Raw genomic sequence first — 22,718 nt, forward strand, 5'->3', positions numbered from 1 at the left:
ATCCATCAACATGGCTGTGTAAAATTTATGCTCACACGATTCTAGGATAGAATTGTTCTATTTCCTCGAAACTTGGTGGGTTTTAGAAAACAACACCTTTTCTCTGAATGACTAATGATTTGAAAAGGATGCTCTGAACAGCTATGGAAATGTTCTAATTTTCCAGTGGCTCTCTTTGTGAAGGTCTATTTATTCTTTACCACGCCCTTCTAAGCCTTCCAAGGTTTTTAACCCCTCGATGTTCTCACCCCTTGGGTGCTTGTCCCTTCACACCTGATATACAGCCTAGCCGTTTTCTGCTCAGAGTAGTGATGAGGAAAAAACAGGGCATGTAGTTTATGGCAGTATGAACTTGCCCCTAGAATCTGCTGTTACTGGGACTATACTCAAATCTGAGCGCCTGCTATGTGTCTTCCTGGCCTGGCTTTTTGATCCCTCTTGACTGTCACAAACACGTCCTTGTCTCTGCTCTGCCAGGTTACAAAGCGCTCCCTGTAGTGCAGAAGCTAACTGCTCTTAATCTGTGGGCATGCAAATGTACAGAAGAGATACCTCACTCCTGTCTGATAACAGGAGTTAGAATACACATTTTTACTGAAGTGCAGAAATAGGATTAGGTGATACCTTTCATTAGGCCAGCTGATGTGACAGGATCCTTGTCATGTTATACATATGGGCTGTACTCTTGCATTCAGAAGCTGTGACAGCAGCAGAGAAATCCAGTGGCTTACTTGATAATGAACCAAGCCTTCAGCTCCCAGAAATCAGTATTGTTCCATCGGCTCCAGTTGACTATGCTTGTTTACATCCATTTTGTGAAAATAATTTGAATTTGTTCGTTTGTTGGTTACTAGCTTAATAAAACATGCTGGCATCTGCCGTCATCTCCTGAGTCAACAGAAGTTCCAGGACTATTTCCCATTGTGCTGGTTTTGGCTGGAATAGTTAGTTTTCTTCATAGTAGCTAGTATGGAGCTATGGTTTAGATCTGTGCTGAAAACTGTGTGGATAACACAGGGCTGGTTTTGTTATTGCTGAGCAGTGCTGACACAGAGTCAAGGCCTTTTCTGCCTCTCACCCCACCCCACCAGCGAGGAGGCTGGGGGTGCACAAGAAGCTGGGAGGGGACACAGCTGGGACAGCTGACCCCGACTGGCCAAAGGGCTATTCCACACCATAGGACGTCACGCTCAGCATATAAAGCTGGGGGAAGGAGAAGGAAGGGGGGGACGTTCGGAGTGACGGTGTTTGTCTTCCCACGTAACCGTTACATGTGATGAACCCCTGCTTTCCTGGAGATGGCTGAGCACCTGCCTGCCGATGGGAAGTAGGGAATGAATTCCTTGTTTGGCTTTGCTTGCATGCGTGGCTTTTGCTTTACCTATTAAACAGTCTTTATCTTAACCCATGAGTTTTCTCACTTTCACCCTTCCAATTCTCTCCCCCAGCCCACGGAGGGGGGAGAGTGAGCGAGTGGCTGGGTGGTGCTTAGTTGCTGGCTGGGGTTAAACCACAACACTCGTCCATCCCATCTGGCATTTAATAGAACTGTCACAAAATTTGCAGCTCTTTAAGAACTCATGTATGGGTAATGAACCTTCAAAGCCTGGCACAGGTGTGGAATTCAGGGGCATTACACCCAGAGCTGGCTTCACATGCCTTTCAGGCATAATTGGAGAAGAATGTTAAATCCTTTCCTAAATAAGCAAGAGAGAAGGCCTCTGACTCCACAGCAATTACATCTGTACAGTTTTCAGCACTCCATCCTTTTCTAACATCCTTCTTCCTTCCTAATGAAAAAGAGAAAAGGAAAGCAAAAAGAAAAACATCTGCAGGACTCAATACATAGAGCACTATGTTATTTATCCCTTGCAAATCCAAATAACTCCATGGGCTTCAACAAAGAATTAAGGTGGATTTAGCTAGCTGTGGAGACAGTTGGCTTCCAGATTCTTTTCAGCAGTCTCTTCCTCATGCAACCGAAGAGGATCTCTTTACATCAGCAACGTTTAGTGAAGAAGCTGTTCTGTAACGTCCGTAGCTTTTGTTAGAGGCTGCGAGGAAACGTGAAAGACTCAGAGCAGGAGTGTTTGATGGACCTTACTCAAGGTGGAAGTACCGCAGCTGAAGACTCAGTTTCCCTGGTAAATAAATACAGTGAAAGAATTTCCTAGCATCAGTCTCTCATTGTTTCCCTCCACTCACCTTGGCGATTAAAAAACATTTAATTTCAGGAGCACTTAATGATCCATGAGGTTAAAAAGAAAAAAGTTGATATTAATATAAAGTTATTTGTCCAGGACCATGAAACAGTAATTTCATTGAATCAGTGTGTGCTAGATTACATCAGACCTGATTCTGCCTTAAAAGAGGCTCGCCTGTACTGCACATCCAGAAAAGCTTACGTGGATTTTATATGCATCTGAGAGCTGGCTCTGTGCTACAGAATGGGACTGGTAGCAATTTGCTCTATTTTTAGCTAAAAGTTTCACAAGTGTCTGTTATTATAGATTGACACCACTATAACTCCATACTTGAAATTAGTACAGGTGTTATGGGTGCAAACTGTTCTGTACACATGGGTAAACTCAAGACAAACATAGGGGTGTTTCTATAAAGTAGATATTGGCATGGGGAATTGGAAGTGTAAAAGTGGCCCGGTAGAACTGCTTTTCCCCAAAATTGAGATCCCCAGAACTGCCCTGAGATGTCGGTAAGTGGCAACAAAGAGAAATCTGCATCCACGTAATTTCTAATTTCTTGGGCTTTGTAAGAAACTCGATCAGGCTATTCCATGATTATCCTGGCAGGCAACTTGGTGAGAGGCATCAGGCACCAGAGCAGAGATGAGGGCTCTCCCTGGTGCGGACAGTCCCTCTGATCTGTGGATTGTCTTTGGACTACCAGACATCCTCAAGGTATTTTAACGTACGTGAGACTCCAAATTGTTTATGTATTACTTTTCACTACACATTTATGAGCACTGAAAGTAATTACACCTTTTCTCTTTCTAGAGATGAGGAAACTGGAAGTAAAATGTGGCTCATCCAAAGCCATCACTCAGGATCTAGGTCAGGATTAGGAGTCTTTAAGGGAAAAAAACAGCTCTTCAGAGAAAGAAGAACTAAAAGGGAGGCTTCCTGCCTCCAGAGGTATTGTCCATTACAACTCCTTTAAAAAAATTATCGGCATCACTGATCCCTACACTAATGAATTCTGCCTTCATCTATGTAAATGGAGCATTTCCTTTCACTGGTAAATGACAAGTTTTCATTCAAGGTCTCTCATATAAATGAGAGAGAGTACCAAGTGAAAAAAAATTACTTTGTTACTTTTGTAGCTTTGTATGTAGGCCTGCTCAGGACTCACGGGAGGATAAAATGCCAAGACCGAAAATGCTACATCTCTTTTATGGGCAAATCACTTTTCTCTGTCTAATCATTTTCATTATCAATCTACACCGTTCCTGTTATTTCAAAGGTGACTGAAATGAGCATAATAATCCAAAACAAGTGTCTTTCGTATGTGTGATGACATGACAATCTTTTCATACGACTTATCTGGTTTTGTTTCTCGTAACACCGTGCAAATGGGCACCCTTTGTAGGATCTAGCAACATAATATGCTGAAGCACTTCAGGGTCCTTGTTTGTCAGCACTGAATTTTTTTTAGCTACCTATTCACGTAGCTTAATTAGCTAGCTGTCTCTGAAAGTTTCCAACCTTCTTTAACCTCGTCTAATGTAGGTGACAAAATTTATAGAAATAATAAAGTCCTCTCACTCTCCATTTCCTTTCTTAGCAGGTTAATAATTTAACAATAGTGGTACCTTGCCTGCTACTCAGCTACTGAAATTGTAACTAGAGTCTCTCCCAAAGCGGAGAAGACCTGCCGCTCATCTGTCTGGTGTTCCAGACCCTCCTCACAAATTATAGGGAGGATACCAGATGTTCCTAGATGAGCATTTTGCTCTTGACCGGGTCATCAGACACATCAATCAATGCACCCATAGCTTTGCCTGGGCTGCAACAACAGCAGGTTAATTTGTAATTGTTGTTCCATGCCATACAAAGCAGAGCGTATCTTTGATTACCCATGAAGTTACAATAACACGCAGCTTTATTTTCAGCTCCGCTTGCCTTAACAAGGCTAAAGGCACACTTGCTTGCTGCGGTCCGGTGGCAAAGAGGAAGCCACCTGCCCGTGCGCTGGGGATGCCGCAGCTGGTCTCGCAAAGCAGCAGCTTGGAAAAGAAGAGAAAACCCACTCATAATTCAGTGCCTTCAGGTAGTTTTAGAGGACCGATGGGACCCACCTACCTAAGTTCAGCGCCAGCATCAAGGTCTAAGAGAAAAATCCCAACAAAGACTCCACATGGAAGAACCCTGCCGTACGGTCTCGGATTTTTCAAGGAGAAAGAGCCACTCTGTCCGATATATTTTTAACTGACTGTTAACCATAAAACATCAAGTATTTATCTATTGCTTAAGGTTTTTTTTCCTCACACAACAACAGCATGGACGGTAACGAGGGGGGAAGCTTCCTAGGTCTCTGCAGCTGTCTCCAGCACGACAGAATTTTCTCTCGGCAGGCCCAGGGTGGGATTGATGCAATGCAAGGGAAATTTTGGAGCCTTATTATAACTGACGATGGCTCGGGAAAGCACAGTTGCTCTTTCAGCCGCTATATGGCACCAACAAAAAAGCAACTTCTGTCTTTTAGAATTTCCAGATTCGAATTGTCTACAGTTTTTGTGGTGAAAGGGAGAAAAAAAGTACACCCAAATAAATGTCAAAGATGTTCAAGAAAAGCAAGCATCCTATCTCAGAAAGGCCTTGAACAACCTCTGTAACTACTTGTGTGGCTTATTAATGTGTATTCTTAGTGTGTATTAAAAATTGTGTGATGAAAGTTTTGCTGAGTTTTTTTAAGTCAGAATGATGGGGAAGGTGATTTTTTTTTTTTTCCAGAAGTGTTATCAGAGCCGACGTCACCACCCAAAAATGGGCTCAATTTCACCCTTACCCTGAAGCACCGCGCAAGGAGCTCTCCCCTCAGCCGCCCGTGCGCCCCCTCGGTGGTAGCGCGCCGTCCGTCCCGGGCCTCACCGCCCCCCCCCCGCTCCCTCACCCCCTCCCGGCGCGGGGGCGAGGGCACGAAAGGGCAGGGGCGTCCGTGGGGACGGCGGCAAAGAAACGGGCAACCCCAGCCCACCCACGCTTCCCAGCACCCACGGGGCGGGCTTTCCCCCTGCTAGGAAATGGTGCGAGCCGAGCGCCGCCCCGAGGGGACGGCGGCGGCGGGGGGGGGCACGGCGCAGGGCCTGTGCGGCCGCCCCTCCATCCGCCCCTCGACGGCCCTGATTGACAGCCCGCCAGGGGCGGGGCGCCACTATGCAAATCACCCCCGTCTCGCAGCCAATAGGAGGGTGAGCCGAGCGTCGGGGGCGGGGCGCTCGTCGGGGACCAGCGCTTGCCTCGACGGCGCGGGCGCTGCGGCGGCAGCGGCACCGCGGGGAGCGGAGCGGAGCGGAGCGGAGGGCGCCCGGCCGTCCTGCCCTGCCCGGCCCGGCCCGGCCCGGCCCGGCCCTGCCCTGGCCGGGGGTGAGTACCTGTCGGGATGGGGGAGGACGAGACGGCATTTTGCTCGGGGGAACCGGCTGGGCTGGGCTCCTTCGCCCCGGGCGTGTCGCCGTCGGCTCTCGGGACGGAAGCCCTGCCGTATCCCCGAGCCCCGCTCAGCATCGGCTGGGGAGTCCCGGGGCGCTGGCCCGGCCCGGAGCTGCTTCGGGACAGACGGCAGCGCCGGGCCGGGTGCCGGGCTCCCACGGTGGCGGCCGGCCCGTCCCCTCCCCTGCCGTCGGGGGAGCCCCGGTGCGCGCCCGGCGGCCGGCCCAGCCCAGGCGGCGAGGCAGGAGGAGCCGCGGGGGTTTCGGAGCGCTTTGCAACTCGGTTTTGCGTAAGAATAAACGAAACTGCCCCACTTGAGTCGAGAGGGGAAGTCTGAAGCCCGGAGGCAGACGGGACGGCAGGGGATGGGGACCGGGCTTTTGGGTCTGGAGGTGCCTTGGCTGCCTTCGGGGAGCTCTGGGCCCTCAAAAGGGGCAAAAGGGGTGGCTGGGTTTTGCGCAGGATGAGGGAAAACCAGAGGCGCTTTAAAATACGAGTCTCCTTGTCCAGTCCCAATGGGTGTCTGCATTTTTAGCTGCCTTGTTTGTCTGGCTGAACGAGTATTAGCATTTCATTCACAGTGCTCATATGTGGTCATGAATATGCTCATAGGTGGTTATGAATAGCTCCAGAGCAGATCTGGTCGAAAACTGGGTTCATATGCAAAATATAATAGCTTTTACTCCTTTCTTGGGCATCATCATGGCCAGATCTGCGAGTGGGTGCAAAAGTTAGCGTTCTTTGATTGCTTCCTCTTAATTGATACTAATTTCCTTTTCTGCCAAGAAGAATTAGTACTCGTGTATGTCTGAGATAACTGCATGTCATTCTTTGATACCAGGAAAGGAAATGACTAGAAGAATAACACTGGCCTAAAACAGACATTCACGCTTCTTGTTCCTGCTCTTTAGATGGTATTTTAGGAACCGTTTTTTAAGCTGTCAGGGATCAAAATGGCAATATATGACTTTTTAAGATGAGAATGCAATTTGAAGGATGCTGCTTTCTTACCAATGCTGTTACTTGCTATTTAAATAGTTTTATATGCAAGTGGTGAGACTACTAGATGAGCGTAACTTTTTTCTGTTCAAAACAGACCAAAGGTCTAACAGACGAACAGACTAAAGGTTGTCCTTAAGAAAGAATGGTTTAGATGCCCAACACCTCTGACGAGCTTTTTCTCACCTTGTTTTTTTCACTGACTGCCTTGTGTGACCACTGCTCTGAAACTGAAATTGCATGTTAAGAAGTCCTATGGCAAATATATCTGGTGTTTTGGCTGAAACTAAAACTGCAAGTTAACCTCTGTTGTCATAAGAGATCTTCATGAAGAAACTAAGCAGGGTACCTAAGATCTCTTGAGACATTAAACAGGGATGATGTGAGAACAGTATCTTCTGGGCACTGCAGGTAAACATGATGCTATGGAACGCATCTGCATATTATATCACAGTCTCGGAGATTTTGGGTGCTGTGGGGTTAGGCTCCATGTCTGACACCTTCCATTATATTATAACAGTAACCAAGATCTGCTCCAAAAGGAGAAATGGTAGTTGCTGCTGGTGCAGAAATAACAGAGAGGGAAGAGAATTTGCTGGGTGAAGAGAGTCACCTGAATTGCTTGCTAGCGCGGGTCGTGGGCCTGTGCTCGCCTGCGCTCGCACATGCACCGCGCTGGACACACAGTGAGACTGGGAGCGAGGGCTCTGAACAAATCATGGAAATGCAGGGCCATGGAGAGACTGTAAGACGCTACCTAATCCATTCAGTGCATTGTAGCCGTGCCTCTAAACCAGACCTGAGGGAGGTTTCTGTAGTCTCTCTCTGTCCTCTACGGAAGAGGGTCCCACAGTGCTCCTGCAGAGAAATTGTCTGATTTTCAGCCAGTCACAGCTAGTTCAACATAGATCTCACGTGCGAAACAAATGGATTACTTTGTGTATTTCCAATGTCAACACAGGGAACAAACCGATCATTTCTCTTTTTACAAACTCCTTTTATACGTTGGAGTGCTGTGTCTCTCTCCCCGGTCTTCTGCATGAAATGAACGTAATTCCTGCCACTCCTCTTCCTCCAGGGTTGTATTTTCTGAACCGTTTGGAGACAATGCCTGCTATGCTCTGACTTTCCCAGTGCGATAACTGGTGCGGGTACTGTTCCAACTGAGGCCTTACCTACGCCAAGCAGAGTAAAACCAGTCCTTCCCATGCCATCTGTCATATAAGACACGTTTTTTTTTTTACAATGGCATTATATTGTGAACTTGGTTTTTAGCTTGCAATCTGCTATAACCCCACCAATGCTTTTCTGCTACCAAACTAGGTGTTCTCCACTTGCTATCTGTGCGAATAATTTCTTCTAAATGTACCATACCAGGCTTGTCTCTATCGAATTTCTTCTTATTTTTGTTAGTACTTCTCTTACTTGCCAAGATCATCTTAAATTCTCATCATTTCTCCTTCCCTCTGCCACCAAACGCTTGCTTCCACTCCCTTCCAGTTCAGTGTCACCTGGAGACGTCACAGGCTCATGTTTGGTTCCGCTCTCCAAGTTGCTAATGGAAAATATGGATAACCTCCGAGTGTGACAGAAACCCATCATAATGTTGGCATATTCAAAACCAGTTCTGAGAGTGAGAAGACAACCGCTCTGTCAAGTACGAAGGTGCTGGATCAGATACACTTTCCATTATCTTTTATCTGGCCCATCAATTTTCTTCGATTCTGGTCATCCCTGTAGTGCAGGGATGACAAAGCATGGTGCAGGAATTACTGAGGCAATGTTAATTTGATCCAATAAACTCATCTCAGCACCAAATGCGGGGTTACCACTTCTTTATGCAGTTTTGCAGAGACGCCATTTCTGGTTAGACTTGCATTTTGGGCTGCCCCCCAAGACGTGGACCCCACGTGAGCCATCTCTGGTGAGGAACATCATTCCCAGGGAGCAGCGGTGCTGCTCCTGGCGAGGGCTGGCTCCTGGGAACCCCCTCTTGGGGAGCGGGGGGGCTCCGCATGAGGGGAGCAATGCAGTTCAGTTTCTACGTCTGTTTTGATAGCTTTTGCTGATTGTGTCGAGCATCTTGATATCTCATCTAGCCTGTCACACAGTGTTTGGCACTTCTCATCTAGAGCATATTTCTGTAGTTTATCACAGGGGGAATGATGTCACATATCTTGACTTCAGAAGGCTTATCATGCGTGCAGCTTTTGCTTTATCTACTATGAAAGTTAACCCGTTAATTGCTAAGATTATTCTTGACAAACTCACATTCACAAAAGCCAAGAAAGTACTGAATGCTCCAGCTTTTCCTGCTATGCCTTTCCTCTGTGCCCTCCTTGTGTTAGTGACAAAACATGTATTTTTGAAAGCAAGAATAAAGCTTGCTTGAGCTTTGGATATGCCCAGTCAGGAACAGATTCTCTAAGTACCACGGACCAGTGTGTCCCTAATTACATCTGTATCTTGTCTCAACTTCACTGGTACTTTGAATGGGCCTGTAAACACCCATGAGCTGCTAAGTAGTGTAGAGTAATTGCCATAAAGCCTGCCAGCACCTGACATGTCCTGGGGCTGAGGCTGTGGGTATGCATGTGTGGCTGTGGGGGTTATTTCTTGACTGAAACTGTTTTGGTCCAATTACAGTTGTGTAGATTTTGCTGTAGTATCCAGAACAGAGCCTCGTGTACTGGCCCACATGAACAAATACCAATAAACCACCCCATATTTAACCTTAAAGGGATTTTTTAAAGTAAGAGTACTTGATCTCAGATTGTAACACAGCATTGCATATAATTAAATACTTATGTATTTTAAAAAGTAATGCTGTTGTGCTAGTTTAAAAATGTCTGTAGAACATGTTGCTTCTGACTGATGAGCACATGCAGCCTCATATTTCTACCTGGATGCCAACATAATGTCTTAATCACTTACAAATACCACTGTGTGGTAGCAATAGTAGTTATATAAATGTGGTATATACATAGCTATTTCGCTGAGCCAATGTGTTTCAGGGAAGCCGAGGTGATTAATGAGATAATGTATATACTCATGGCACTGTAGCGACAGCGCTGCCTGTGAGCCCATTGTCTGATGTCCTTGCGCAGTGACTCATAACGATGCCGAGCTGTAGTAATTGCCAAGAAATGCATGGATGGCTGTCTCACTGTTTATGCTAGTGGTATGGTTCTGTCTTAACTATTTGCCAGGCCCGTGGAGGCACAGTTCACGCTCCCCTTGCCTCCATCCACCCCGATTTTACCTGGAGGCCTGCAGTAGTTAGCTTACAGTGCACTGCATGTTCTGAAAAGCACTGAATGGGGAGCGATGGTGGGACTGTACCCCCTCTCCTTGGGTAAAATACAGTCCTGTGCGAGAATAACGTTTACTTAGCATGTGCTACTGTGTAGTAACAAGTTAAAACTTCAGATTTTTTTGCCAATCTCTTCATACATACATGAAAAATGAAATGCATATTATGTGTGCATTTAATATATGCCAGCAGCTTCTCCTAGTTTTGATGCTGGTGTCTGGAAAACCTGATAACCAGTCTATGGAAAACACCAAGATAGTTAACCTGAATACCTCTGGGAAGTATGAGATGCACCCTAGATCCCTGAATTTCCAATATGCTGTGGTACAAAAATTATGTTACTTTATAGTGAAGAGATTGAATACTGGTAAAGAAACTGGGATAAGTCAAAGAACCTCCAAAGCTATCTGTATTCAAGCAATTATTGCCTCATTACTTTGAGTTAGAGGCAACAAACTATTTGAATGTTAATTTTTTCCCTTAGGCCTTTCCTAGCCTTTATGGTAGGAAAGGAACCACTGGAGACTTGGAGATTTGGACAACTGCAGAAATAGCCTGCAAAGAATGGAGCCATCCCTACTTCTCTGCATATGTTGACTTGCAGTAAATAACTTGTTTTTGTACAAACGGAGAAGCTGACACTTCATGCAAGCTTTTGGAAAAAAAAAACAAACCTGCCCTGAGACATTTGCTAACCGTATACACTTCTCACTAGGGTGACTGAAAGTATAAAGGAGGTGTTCCGCTATACACAGGCTTTGACTATGGTATGAAGTGGGAAGTGTCTAATAGTCTTCAGACGCATTTCAGATCCAGCTTCTTGCTGGATTACTGTAGCTTTATAACTGGTGTTCTGTGTTAACTGATGTATTTTCAATCCTGAATACATTTTGTCTATTTTTAAACATTGCCCAATCCAAGAAACTCCAGAGAAGATAACTTCCTTCCAGTGAGGCCACAAAAAGATTTTGAAATGCCAGTCTCTGTCATAGTTGTTAATATTGGAGTTAATACAAAGGTGTGATCTTAAAACACCTCCAGAAGGCAAACTGTCCTAATCATTAGATTATGGTGTTTGGTGTTTCTTTGAGCTCTTATAGATGAAAAACAAGAAGAAAGAGGAGTGATTTGAGAAATTCAAGCCTGCTGTTCCACCAGTGATGGACATGATTGGGGAGACAGGGAATTTGGGCTGAAAAGATGACTAGCACTCTGCGATGAGTCAATTAGAAACTCTTTTGGAAAGAGGAAACCTATTGTAAACAATAGTCTGTTTTCCAAGTTAATTAATATTGTCCAATCTATTATTGGACAACAGATACCAGGGAAAATTATTAAATCTGGTCTAAGACAGTTGTTTCCAAAACAGAAAGATACTAGAAAATCATGATTAAATCTGAGACTCCAACTCTTAAATGAAAAGCTTCAGCTGCATTTGACACTTCTTTTACCTATACATGGCTTGCACTTTTGTGCAAGAGCAGCACACTATTTGCCTTGTAATGGAGTGTGTTCGACTCAGCCAGTCCATCTGAGTGGATTTCCATCAATACTGCATCCTCTACAAGCAGTATGGGAAGTTACTGGAATGTGTTGGTGCCCACTTGGTTATGAAGTAATTCTGCCTAGGAGCAGGTTATTTCCAAATTGTTCACCACTTGTTTCTTGGGTCACATCTGTTGTGTGTCATGCAACCAAGAGCATATGCCATTCAGAGACAGGATGAGCCACGTGGGTTCGTAGTGGCGCGCAACAGGACTTTTGCCTGCTGAGCGAGAGAAGAACTGCTGATAGAACCGATTTTTGACTGGCTTGTTTTGAAATATCTGTTGTTCCTCAAATGGGCCACTTCAACTGAAGTAAAAGCTTCATCTTGTACGGTCCTACTCAAGGCTAAAAAGATTACTGACTAGACTTTTGCTAATCCACAAGCTGGTATTAATTAGTAGCTGCCTTTTATGAATGCTGTAAAAAGAAAAAATGTATACTGGCATCCTTCACAGCTGCTGGTGATGAAATATGGATGCTGTGCTGAACTGCTGCTTTATTTCACCGTTTGTCCCCAAACTCAGTGATATGGATATGCAAATGTTAAAGCTGAAATAAGTACAGGCGTGCAATTTGTTTGTTTCTATAGAAATAACTTTTCATCCTGAAGTTATTTCTACGTGGATAACAGGCTGCAGAACATTAACACAGCAATGGAAATATGATATGCAGGACTCCTATTTGTATGTATATGGGGCTAACAGAAAAGGGGTTTATGTGTATGCACAGTTTTTGATTTTCAGAGTGGGTTTCCTTTCCTGTCTGAAATCCCCTGTCATGCAGAGTTGTGTGGGGCTGCAGTCTTATTGCAACAGGACAGCTTGCATCTTTTTCAGGCATCATGGGGTAGCTAGTCATTGTGGTGATTAATACCAAGAAGTAGCATGCTAACATGAAGAGATGAGTACTGAACATGTCCTCAGCTGACTGTACTTGGTGGCTATCTGGCTTCAAAGTTGTAACCTCTGCAGGCATTATCTGGCCGGTATTTCCTGTGTGTGCGCGTGTGTCTGTGTGTTTGGGTGTACACACCCTGACGGACTGCAGAAGAAACTTGATTTTTACAAGGACAGATTTACCTAGCCCAAAAATACAAACATCGAAGTACATGTTCCAGTTTGAATATACGCAGTATTTTAAACGAAAGTCAAACTGACAGCTAATTATTAAAACACACACTCTTAGAATTAAGGTATTTATACGCTTGGGGCTGTGAGTACAGAGTAGTTGGTGTCTTGGTATTCTGATGTGTTAGATGTATCCTAAATAAACCTGGGCAAGTAGCTGAATATATTTAGCACTCATGTTCAAATCAGCAAACTTTTGACCTAAGGCTGAGTACTAGAACAATTTAGATGATTGGACCTTTGGAGGTCATCTAATCCAGCTCCCCTCAGAACACACACGGGTAGTTCAGGTTGCTGAGGTCCATGTCCGGTTGAGTTTTGAATATCCTCAAGGATGCAGATTCCAAAAATTCTATGGGCACCTTTTCCAGTGTTCCTGAAAGTTTGTGGGTTTTTTTCCCCCCCTTTACTGTCTGGCTGGCTTTTCCCTTGTTTCCACTTGGGTCTGTTGCCTCTTGTGCTGTCGCTCTACATCTCCATGAAGGATCTACCCTTGCATTACGCAGTTGATGACAGCAACAAGATCTCCCTTGAGCTTCCTGTTTTGCAGGCTGAACATTGCCAGCTCTCTCAGCCTCTCCTCATACGTCAGGTGCTCCAGCACCTCTGACCATCTTGGTGGCCTCCCCTGGACTCACCTCAGGGTGTCCATGTCTCTTGCGCTGGGGAGCCCCAGCACAAACACAGCACTCCAGATGTGGACTCTCAAGTGTCAGATGGAGGGGTCACTTCTCTCGACCAATTTTGCTACTCCAGCCCAGGATGCTGTTGGCCTCCTTTGCCACAAGGGCGCATTGCTGATGCATGTTCAACTTGACGTCCACCAGCACACCAAGGTCCTTTTCTGCAGAGCTGCTTTGGAGCCAGGGAGCCCAACTTTTACTGCTGCACCAGGCCCTAGATTAAGGGAGAGATTGCCGCTCATTTTAAAGAACATGTGCTGAGGCTATCCCTAACAACTAGTAATGTACTAATATATTGCTGTTTTAATTACAAACAATGCTATCAACATGTAAGTAGATGCAAACTTTCCCAAGTAACAACCGCATATGATAAAGGAGGTCACCTTCTCTAAATGCTGATCTGTTAAGCTGAAATTTTTCAAATGGCTGTTCCCCCCTGCTCTCCCATTCTTGCTTGTTCATTTGTTTCAGCTCTTTAGCGTCAGGGACAGAACTATCAAAGGAACGCTGGGAAGTTATTGTCCTCCCTTGGGAAGATCTGTTTCCCCTTTGTTTGAAATGGGAATTTGAAATGGGGAAAGACCTCTGTGGTTGTGTTGCATTTGAGCCTGCTGTTTTCCTTATGTAAAACTCCTAAAATTTTGCCAAATGGCGAGTTTCTCAAAGCAGCAGTTTGCAAATGCCCCAAATAAATTTACTATGTTCCTTGACCAAAAGGTGCTCAAGAAAGCTGAAGTCTAAACATTTTCTTGAACCTTACAGATCACTTCGGCCAAATATTGCAAATGTTAACCTACAGAGTAATTGAGCATGCTCTGGCAGAAAGCTGGATAGGTGTCCTCTGCAATTTGTGGTGTTTGTGGCCTTATATGATGCTGAAATACAGGCAGAAAGTCATTCTCTTTCTGTCCTCCATCCTGTCCAGGCACTGTATGTAGATAAAGAAGAGCATCTTGAAAATGTGAAGATAAAGTGGGAAGCAGGCTAAGTGATGCACTTTAGAAACAGAGAGAAAAAAGACAGAACTCAGGGCAAATGAAAGAAGATGTCCAAAAGTCCCTGATTTTGCAGGACTCTGAAGTCAGGCCTGAAGAGATGGCATCCATTTGTCAGGACAAAAGTGTGGTCACTTTACCCTGTGGAGCCATTACCCTGACGGGTACAGGTCCTCAATACAGAGTTAAAAGATCCTAATGTTGACTACCTTGAATGTAAGTTTTGGTACGTAGTTTCAAATAATGTAGGCTTTTAGAGCTAAGCACTCAGAAACTGGGAAACCCCAGGTTGAAGATTGTCAGTGTAGCGGTAATTTGATCCCTCTGTTCACATTTAGAATTGGATTCTACTGGATCTACTGGATCACGGAGATTGTGGGTGATGCTGTACATATCATTGGAGACGAGCTTCTCACAAGTGGCCTCGATCCACGTGTTCATTCACTGATGTCCAGCTTGTTACTTCGTGATCTTACTCAGCAAAGTGCCCCGAGGCTTGCAGCAGCGGCCGAAGTCAGAAGGAGCTGACTTCTGAACGTACCAGGTACAAAGAACTGTGCTTCAGGTGTCTCAGGTGGGCATCATAACTCATCGAGAGTGATAGCGTTGTCCTTAATCACTCTGGGCTCGAAACCTGTGTCTGTGGATGGGGCCGTTAGGTCTGCCCTTCCCCAAAAGACTGTTATGAGTTTATGGAGCTTCCCAGGGATTTCACAGGAAAAATCCCTGAGGAAATGAACAGTAGTAACACAGTAAATGAGATATCTGTCCATGAACTGATTGGTGAATGTTAAATTTCACATTGTAAAACTTTTATTCAGCACATACAGACCGTAGGCAGAGACCTGGTAGAAGTGACAGGACATAGGCCAGTGTTCAATTGCATGATCGTCCTGTGGGTTGGCAACATCATGGTGCCATCTGAGGCCACACTTGGCATCTCCTTACTCTTCTTTTAATGTTTGACTTTTTAACCTTTCATGTCGTATTAAAAAAAATTAGCGATATTTTTACAGAGATGCTGCAGATTTGGTATATACATGAACTTATTGCAGCATTAGTATTTTCATGTTGTGAATTACTGTGTATTTGCTTCTCCATTTCTTCCTATTTTTATTTTATCTAACACCTTAAAGTAGTTGTGGGTGAGAAAGACAAATTGCAAATTACACTTTTGAGGGTAGAAGGAAGGAAGGGTAGACCTATTCGTACAAAATCATAAGTTTATTATGCAGGAGCTCTTACTCAGTATGGTTTTCTGTTTGTGTTTTCTTTGTCAAGCACAAAAAACAAAATGTAATTATTATTGAGCCAGTTGTCAGTCTGCTCTCTGTGGAAGGCTGATGAAATTTAGTTTTTCTGAAGTTTGAGGAACAGTAAACACAAAGGCAACACAGTCCTGCACACATGATTTAGTTTACATGAATGGCACCTCGCTGCTGTGGATTGTCATTTTAAAGTCATAAAAAACATCGTTTGCTGTTTCCAAATGTAGATGCTAAACGCAAAAAGAATAAACTGCTGAAGTTTTTCACAACACACAGCAGTTCAAGGATCAGACTAGAAGTGGGAGGATCATCAACTCTAGGGAAGGCAGTAGGAGTCAGGAATGCAGTCAGATGAGCAATGTGACTGGTTTTCAGAGCCACGTCTACACTGCAGGTGAAAAGCATCTCAGAAACAGTTAGCGATTAGAAGACATCTAAATAATCCTGAGATTGCTAGATGCCTTTGTGTGTTCCCTTTCCACCATGCTGTCTAGAAAATGGTCCACTATTTCCAGACAGGAAGGGTAGGTGTTCTCACTGTCTCAGTGCCTCTAGGAAAACTTGGCCATACGGTTTTAAAGCCAAGTAAACCTGACTTTTAAGCTGCCCCACACATTTTTTTTTCCTTTTAGATGGGGGTTTTTCATCTTGGTGTTGTGGCATGAGGTGAAAGTCTTGATTTTATTACTGCTGAGGGAGGAGGTGGAAAACCTTTCATTTCCTAAAGCTTTATCTATGTGATTGAATTGAATCTATGTGGCTTATGTTTTAAATTCAAAAAATTATTTTACATGCATGGATTCCTGAATGAAAGCTCTTCTCTCAGGATATTAATGGACTTTCTTGGTTTACATTGCTTGTAAAAGAATTGGTTTAAGTTGAAATTCACTTCTTTTCTTCAGTGTAAATGTGATCCTGATCAGGACACTTCTCAAGATGAGTATATAACCCCAATGAACTATACGAGCCCGAGAGGCTGCGTCTGGGATGGAATCTTTCCCATCTCCTCCCTAACATCTTTAACACATCTAACAATCCCATGAAACGGATTATAGACTCACAGTTTTAATTCACATTAGATCTAGGCCTGTTATAGTGGGTATGTACACACGTGACTTTTCTTAACCTGAGAATAACTGATAGTCCTATGAAGGGATGTGTCATTCACAGTGGATAGCATGTTTGTAAATGCTGTGAAGATACTCTAATTTCTGGAAAAACAAAAATGAATCCTCCAGACACAGAGATCTGGAGATGTCCTGCTTGGTGGTGCTTCTTAACTTGGTTGTCTTTCTTATGAATTTAAATGAGGTCATGGGATGTACAGCTTTTGTGATGGGAAATTTTCAGCTTCCTGCTTGCTGTAACACTTGGTGCAGGGTTCTTGCTGAAGCTTTCACATTTCACTTTCTGCAAAGCCTTTAGGTCTAGACTTTCAAGTAAACAACCTACTTAAAGGAGACTTATGTTTTGTTACCCCATAACTGGTCTGTACAGATTACTCATTCTGTGGCTTTTTAATGAAATTTGTAGTTAAGCACGTCTGAGGCAAACACATAGAAAACAGATCCTGATCTGTAACAATGGTGTTACTTTATTCCTCCAGTAGGATGTTTCCATCATACAAAAAAGAAGGGTTGGATGGATGGTTTTACTTAACAAAATGCTGCTATCGCTGTGTTGTTTTGTTTGATGCCTGGTACACTGTGGTCAACGATAGCATCTGGAGACCCTAAACTTGCCTTTCCTTTTTGGTTTTTTTTATTCTGTCTTGGTAGTTTCCGCACCATTTCTCGAAACTTTTCTTTCCCAACTGTATTGGTAAATGCCATTTCTGTTTCTGAGAGGCTTCCTACTCTTCTCCCAGGAAAAGCAAGCTTAGAATGACACAGGACCTGTGACATTTGGGGCAGTCGATGTAATGAAGGGCCAAGACCTAGAGGAGATTTCTGTAGTGAGCAGCAGTGGGAAGCGTTCAGTTATTAACACATCTGCACGTGCTGACAGCTGAAAGCTTCCTGTCATTTGCTCAAGAGTTTGTTTTTTTCTCCAAGCAAAAGACCAGCATTTTGGGGGGGTTGGAGATTGTCTTATTATTCTTTTGGATTTGTCTTCAGGATTTGTTGTCTTCTCTCTTGCACTTTTTTAGTTTCTAAGCTTTGTAGTTTCTAGAAGGGTGTTCTAGCACCAGAGTTTTGGATCTGAGATCTATCACTGTATAAAATACTGTGAACAAATTTAAAATCTGGTATTTGGGGTTATCTTTGATGTAGTTATGTTATCTACGATGTAGTTATAACTATGATGTAGTTATTAGTTATGAACTTCCAACCCTTGCAAACCAGTATTTTATTTACTTTAAACTTCTTTCCTCCTGTTTCTCTGTTTTACAGGCAGGATGAAAGACCGGCTAAACGAGCTGCGTGAATTTGCCAGGTTACACAACCAACAGTTTTCTGATAGCGAGGATGATGAAAATTCACCGCACGATGTTCTCCTTTATGAGACTGATTATGCCTTGGAAATTCTTCATAAAGACATAGAGAATATCCGGACAGAAAACGACCACCTAAAAGAGGATGTCAGGCGGCTCAGAAAGCAAAACAACCGCTTCCTTACTTCCATGCGCCGTCTTAGTAGCATCAAACGAGATACTAATTGTATTGCCAGAGACATCAAGGCCCGCGGAGAAAGCATCCACAGGAAACTCCAGATAATGAGAGATTTCAGCGAAGATGCAATAACGAAGTACGGGGCTATGTCTATCATTGCCAGGGTAGCGAAGAACCACTACGTTGACCTCATGCATGCGTTTCAGGAAGCGATGTTTGAATACAATGCAACAGAGATGAACCAACGGGAGAACTGCAAGATTCGAATTCAGCGGCAGCTAGAGATCATGGGCAAAGATGTTTCTGGCAACCAGATCGAGGAGATGATTGAGCAAGGCAAGTGGGATGTCTTCTCTGAGAATCTCTTGTCGGATGTTAAGGGGGCTCGCTCAGCCCTGAACGAGATAGAGACACGTCATAAGGAGCTGGTGAAGCTAGAAGGCCGCATTAAGGAAGTTCATGAGCTCTTTCTGCAGGTGGCCCTGCTAGTGGAGGAACAGGCGGACACCTTCGACGTCATTGAGATAAATATGCAAAATGTTGAGGACTATGTAGGAGAAGCTAAAGAGCAAGTGAAAAAAGCTTTGGAATACAGGAGAAAACACCCCCTCAGAACAATCCTCTGCTGCTGCTTATCCTGTTGCAGAAGGTGACTGTCCCACTGAAGCTGTCACAGACTGACTCGAATGTCTTCAAAATCAGGCATTCTTTCCAGTGACTTTTCCGTAACGACAACCCCTAGAAATGGTGGGGGGGGCTATTTTGCAGTTGCTTTTGTTCATTGCCTTTTTCCTAAATGTGCTGAAGGCTGTTCTGTTTGAGAGCTCCTAGGAATGTTGATAGAATTGTTTTTAATCTATTTTTAATTGAAATGTACTTTGTTGCTGTAACTAGAGGTGCAAGAACATATCTGCAGTGATACTTTTTTCAGATAGGCAAGAAAGAGGAATGAATGATGGGCTGATAACTCAGCCTAGGGAAGATGAGAAATTCCATGAAGTAACTTTATTCTTATTTGTCCAAGTGAGTCTGGAGGCGGTGCAGCCTTACCGCCTGGGGTGACACAATACACCCCAGAATCAGGAGGTTTCAATTTTAACTAGTTTGGAGCCTGCTTGATGCAAATACTTGAACAGATTTTTGCTCTGTTCATTTGACAAAATATTGAGCCTGTTAGCAGGAGCAGGACACAGAACGAGTTTCTCTTTCAACTTGATTTCCACCTGCCATGAATCTTAACAGATGTAACCGCACCTTAAATGATAACATGCACGTTTTGCTCCATTTGTGTGATGCTCTCCTCCATTTTGAGCACCCTCAACTTTATCAAGGTGGCTAGAAGCACTGCAACACTGAGGCATCTCACTGACTTCTAACTCGAGCCACTGTCCGTACTCTCCAATTTCAAAACTGCCATGCTTTTATGCTTCTAATACATTTTTCTACCAATTAACACTTCAGCCAGAAGAGATGCATGCAGTGGCCTTCTGCAGAAGCACCCATAAGAAGACAACAGCTGGGGGGTCGAGAAAGCATTTTAGGGTCTCCTGTGCTGGCACATACACACAAGCAGTTTTAGTGGAAGGATTATCCTGTCAATAGACTTTTATTTTTTTATAAGCAATGATTGAATATGGATTTTTTTAATATCTATTTTAAATAACATAAAGGATTAAATTTATTAACATGTAATTTTACCAGCATACAAAACCCACGGCTTTGCTCCCATTATTAGGAAATCTCCACCTGGGAAAGAAAATAGACATATTTCTTCAGTACACCTGAAGAAGAAAGAAAACAACATTTTAATGTCATTTCAGTGCTCTTTTCAAGCTTAAAAGTAATCTCTCCTTTTGTGTAAGGGGAGTCTGCCCACAGCAGGTTTGGAATACGAGGAGGGAATAGAAAATTTGCAGCCCTGGAAACCACTGAGCATTGTCAGTGAAACTTGTATTCCTAAGGTCTGGTGAGTGAGTATAGCTCCTGCTTCTGGAGGTTTTCCAACTATAATATTTCTAGGTGGCTTCCTGATAGACTGTGATCTAGTGCTATCCTTTGAATTAATGCAGGACATTTTTTCAGAAGTTAGTGGGTTTTTTTTTTAAATGCTGATCCTATTTGTACCTATTTTAATAAATATATTTAAACATTTCAAATATTTTGTATTTGGGATTTTTCCTCGGGAGATGCACATAGCCATCTTCCTGCACTAATCGCAATGAAACTTTTCCCTTCTGATCTTTTGCACACTAATTTTATATGTGAAAAAACACCCAAACATTTCTTACTATTTATATTGATATAACAAAACAGCAAAATAAATTCAACTTCCAAGCTTTCGTATCCTAGCAGGAAATGCTTCTTAGCCAGACAGGCTTTTTTACACAAATAGAAGCTAAATGGATAACTCTTCTCAGAAACTGAAAGTCTCTTTCACTGAAGCACCTGTCTGTGATAACGTGGAAGAGTGAGGAACACCGATCTTCTAAACTAGAAGATATTTTGATACTCAGTGACGTCCTGATTATGTCAGTATTATGCTTGCCTGAGGACCTCTCCAACAACCCAATGTTGATACTTGAAGTGGGAAAAAGGAGGGTGTTGAGCTGGCACCACGACTACTGCTTTGGTGCTACTCAAGAAGACAAAGTCGTTTGTTTGCTCCGTGGGTACTGCCATTCAAGTCAATGGAACTGTACATTTCTAGAGAAATACCCTAAACCTCCGAGGGTCAGCATGTGGGCATAAATCAATGAAGAATAAAATGCGTTATTTCATTTCGTCTGCATATTCTTAGCACTCACCAATGCTTTTGATAAAAATGTGTACATGGTTTTTTTGTTCGTTTCTTTTTGCACATACGTATGTCTACAAATGGAATAAAAGATTTAATAAGAAAAACTGAAAGTGGAGAGTGATGTACATTGAATCAGCAGCTCTGAGCAGTTTCCTGCATTGTCAAGTTTAGTTTAAAAGCTGCTGGACTAAATCCTGAGTTGGTGAAAGGAGATTAAACAATGCCTAAAAAAAAAGTCCTCCTAATATTTGTTGCCACAGTAAATCAAATGTGTTGCATATTGAGATAGACTTACCATAATTTTTCCTATAAAAACCATGAAAAATGAGTTTCATACATTCTAAGATGATTCTCTACTGCAAGAAGAAATAAAATTTATTCTGGCAGTTCTGAGACATCTTGATGATTTCATTAGTAGATATGCAAAGCTTATATTCATATCTTTAGTCCGATTTGAGGCACAGGGAAAGAGAGGGAAAGCATGAAGAAAAGGTAATTGTAGACCTTCTCTCCTGACTTAAGGCTGTTGGTGCAAGGAAGAAACTGAGAATTATTGAAATACCAGCTTGAGACCCTTTAGAACGATTTTTAAGTCGCATTGTGAGTTAGAGGCACTTGAAAAATTACTTCCAGTAACTGAAGAAATTCTCTTCCTTGCAAACATGTCTTCATTGCTTAATACTATGGGGTTTTTTCTATCCTTCCGTTGCGTAAGAACCCAAATTTTGCCAGCCCATGAACTTGCCTCGTCACAGTTAAACAGACTTTTGAAAAAAACCTGATCATGCTATAGTTGCAAAGACTCATGCCACACAGGATGAGTGGAAGAAGATGATAAAAGTAGCTCGATAATATGTTAGCAGAGTAATAACAGAAGCCGCAGAATGGACATCTTCATGCTCGCTAAGGAAAGCTGCCTTTTCATTCTGAAAGTCAGCACGACTCCTGGGGAGATGTGCGTAGCATATTCTATGGGTCGGGTTTTTTTTTCCCTCTTCCCTCATGTGGCAAACCCTATAGCTGGGTATGAGGGGGAGTAGTTAAAATGTGAGAGGGGCTGCTTTAGCTTTTAGGGTTACTGTTACTTGTTTTTGTTTCGTACTGAAAGCAGCAGAAGCTTCACACCCACACCCACCCCTGAATCTCAGCCCTTTCTGAGAAGGAGAAAGGAGAACTGGCAGCCAGGCACACCTTGCTCCTAAAAATGTAAGAGAGCATTGCATAAATATGAAAGAGCAAAAAAATCCCCTACTACAAAATACAATGTTTGGTATAGAATGGTGAACTTCCTGGATATGCGTATGAGTCTCCATTTCATTTTAGGGGATTTTTTTTTTTTTTTTTTGAAACATGGGTTTTATTTTCGAGAAATGGCAGTGGAACAATTGCTGCCTTAAAGCGAGGGACCCAGGCTATGGACACACCTGCACACTTGAGCAGGCATCTCTCTGGCGTGTGTCTTGGGAAAAACTTCTCGAAGTAAAAGTATAGCTCTTAGTTTAAGACCCAGATACCTTTTTTTCTGGGGGCTGAACTGAGTAGCTAAGCTAAACTGCAGCTTTTCTAATGTAACCTGTAGTAAGGATGTTTTGAATGCACAGCCCAAGTTGTAGTTTGTAATTTCTTGAAAACAAAACAGGTTCTCTAGATTTTTGAACCATAGGATATACTTGGAATTGATTTGAAAAAAGGGAAGAGCTACACATG

At 43.4% G+C, this 22,718-nt stretch overlaps 1 protein-coding gene across 3 annotated transcripts; it reads left to right on the forward strand.

The window, feature by feature from the left end:
* The first annotated feature begins 5,507 nt into the window (after positions 1–5,507).
* STX11 (syntaxin 11) lies at positions 5,508–21,036 on the forward strand. 3 transcript variants are annotated; one of them, XM_082307306.1, is made up of 3 exons: positions 5,508–5,603; positions 14,673–14,908; positions 17,996–21,036. In XM_082307306.1, the coding sequence occupies exon 3, from the start codon at positions 18,001–18,003 to the stop codon at positions 18,865–18,867; it is 867 nt and encodes a 288-aa protein (XP_082163432.1). In that variant the 5' UTR covers positions 5,508–5,603; positions 14,673–14,908; positions 17,996–18,000; the 3' UTR covers positions 18,868–21,036. The 3 variants fall into 3 exon arrangements, with proteins under 3 accessions (XP_082163432.1, XP_082163433.1, XP_082163434.1); XM_082307307.1 differs by having other exon boundaries at positions 14,673–14,878; XM_082307308.1 differs by lacking the exon at positions 14,673–14,908.
* The last annotated feature ends 1,682 nt before the right edge of the window (positions 21,037–22,718 follow it).

Source organism: Platalea leucorodia, assembly GCF_965183815.1.
Source record: "Platalea leucorodia genome assembly, chromosome: 3".
NCBI classification, from domain to species: Eukaryota; Metazoa; Chordata; class Aves; order Pelecaniformes; family Threskiornithidae; genus Platalea; species Platalea leucorodia.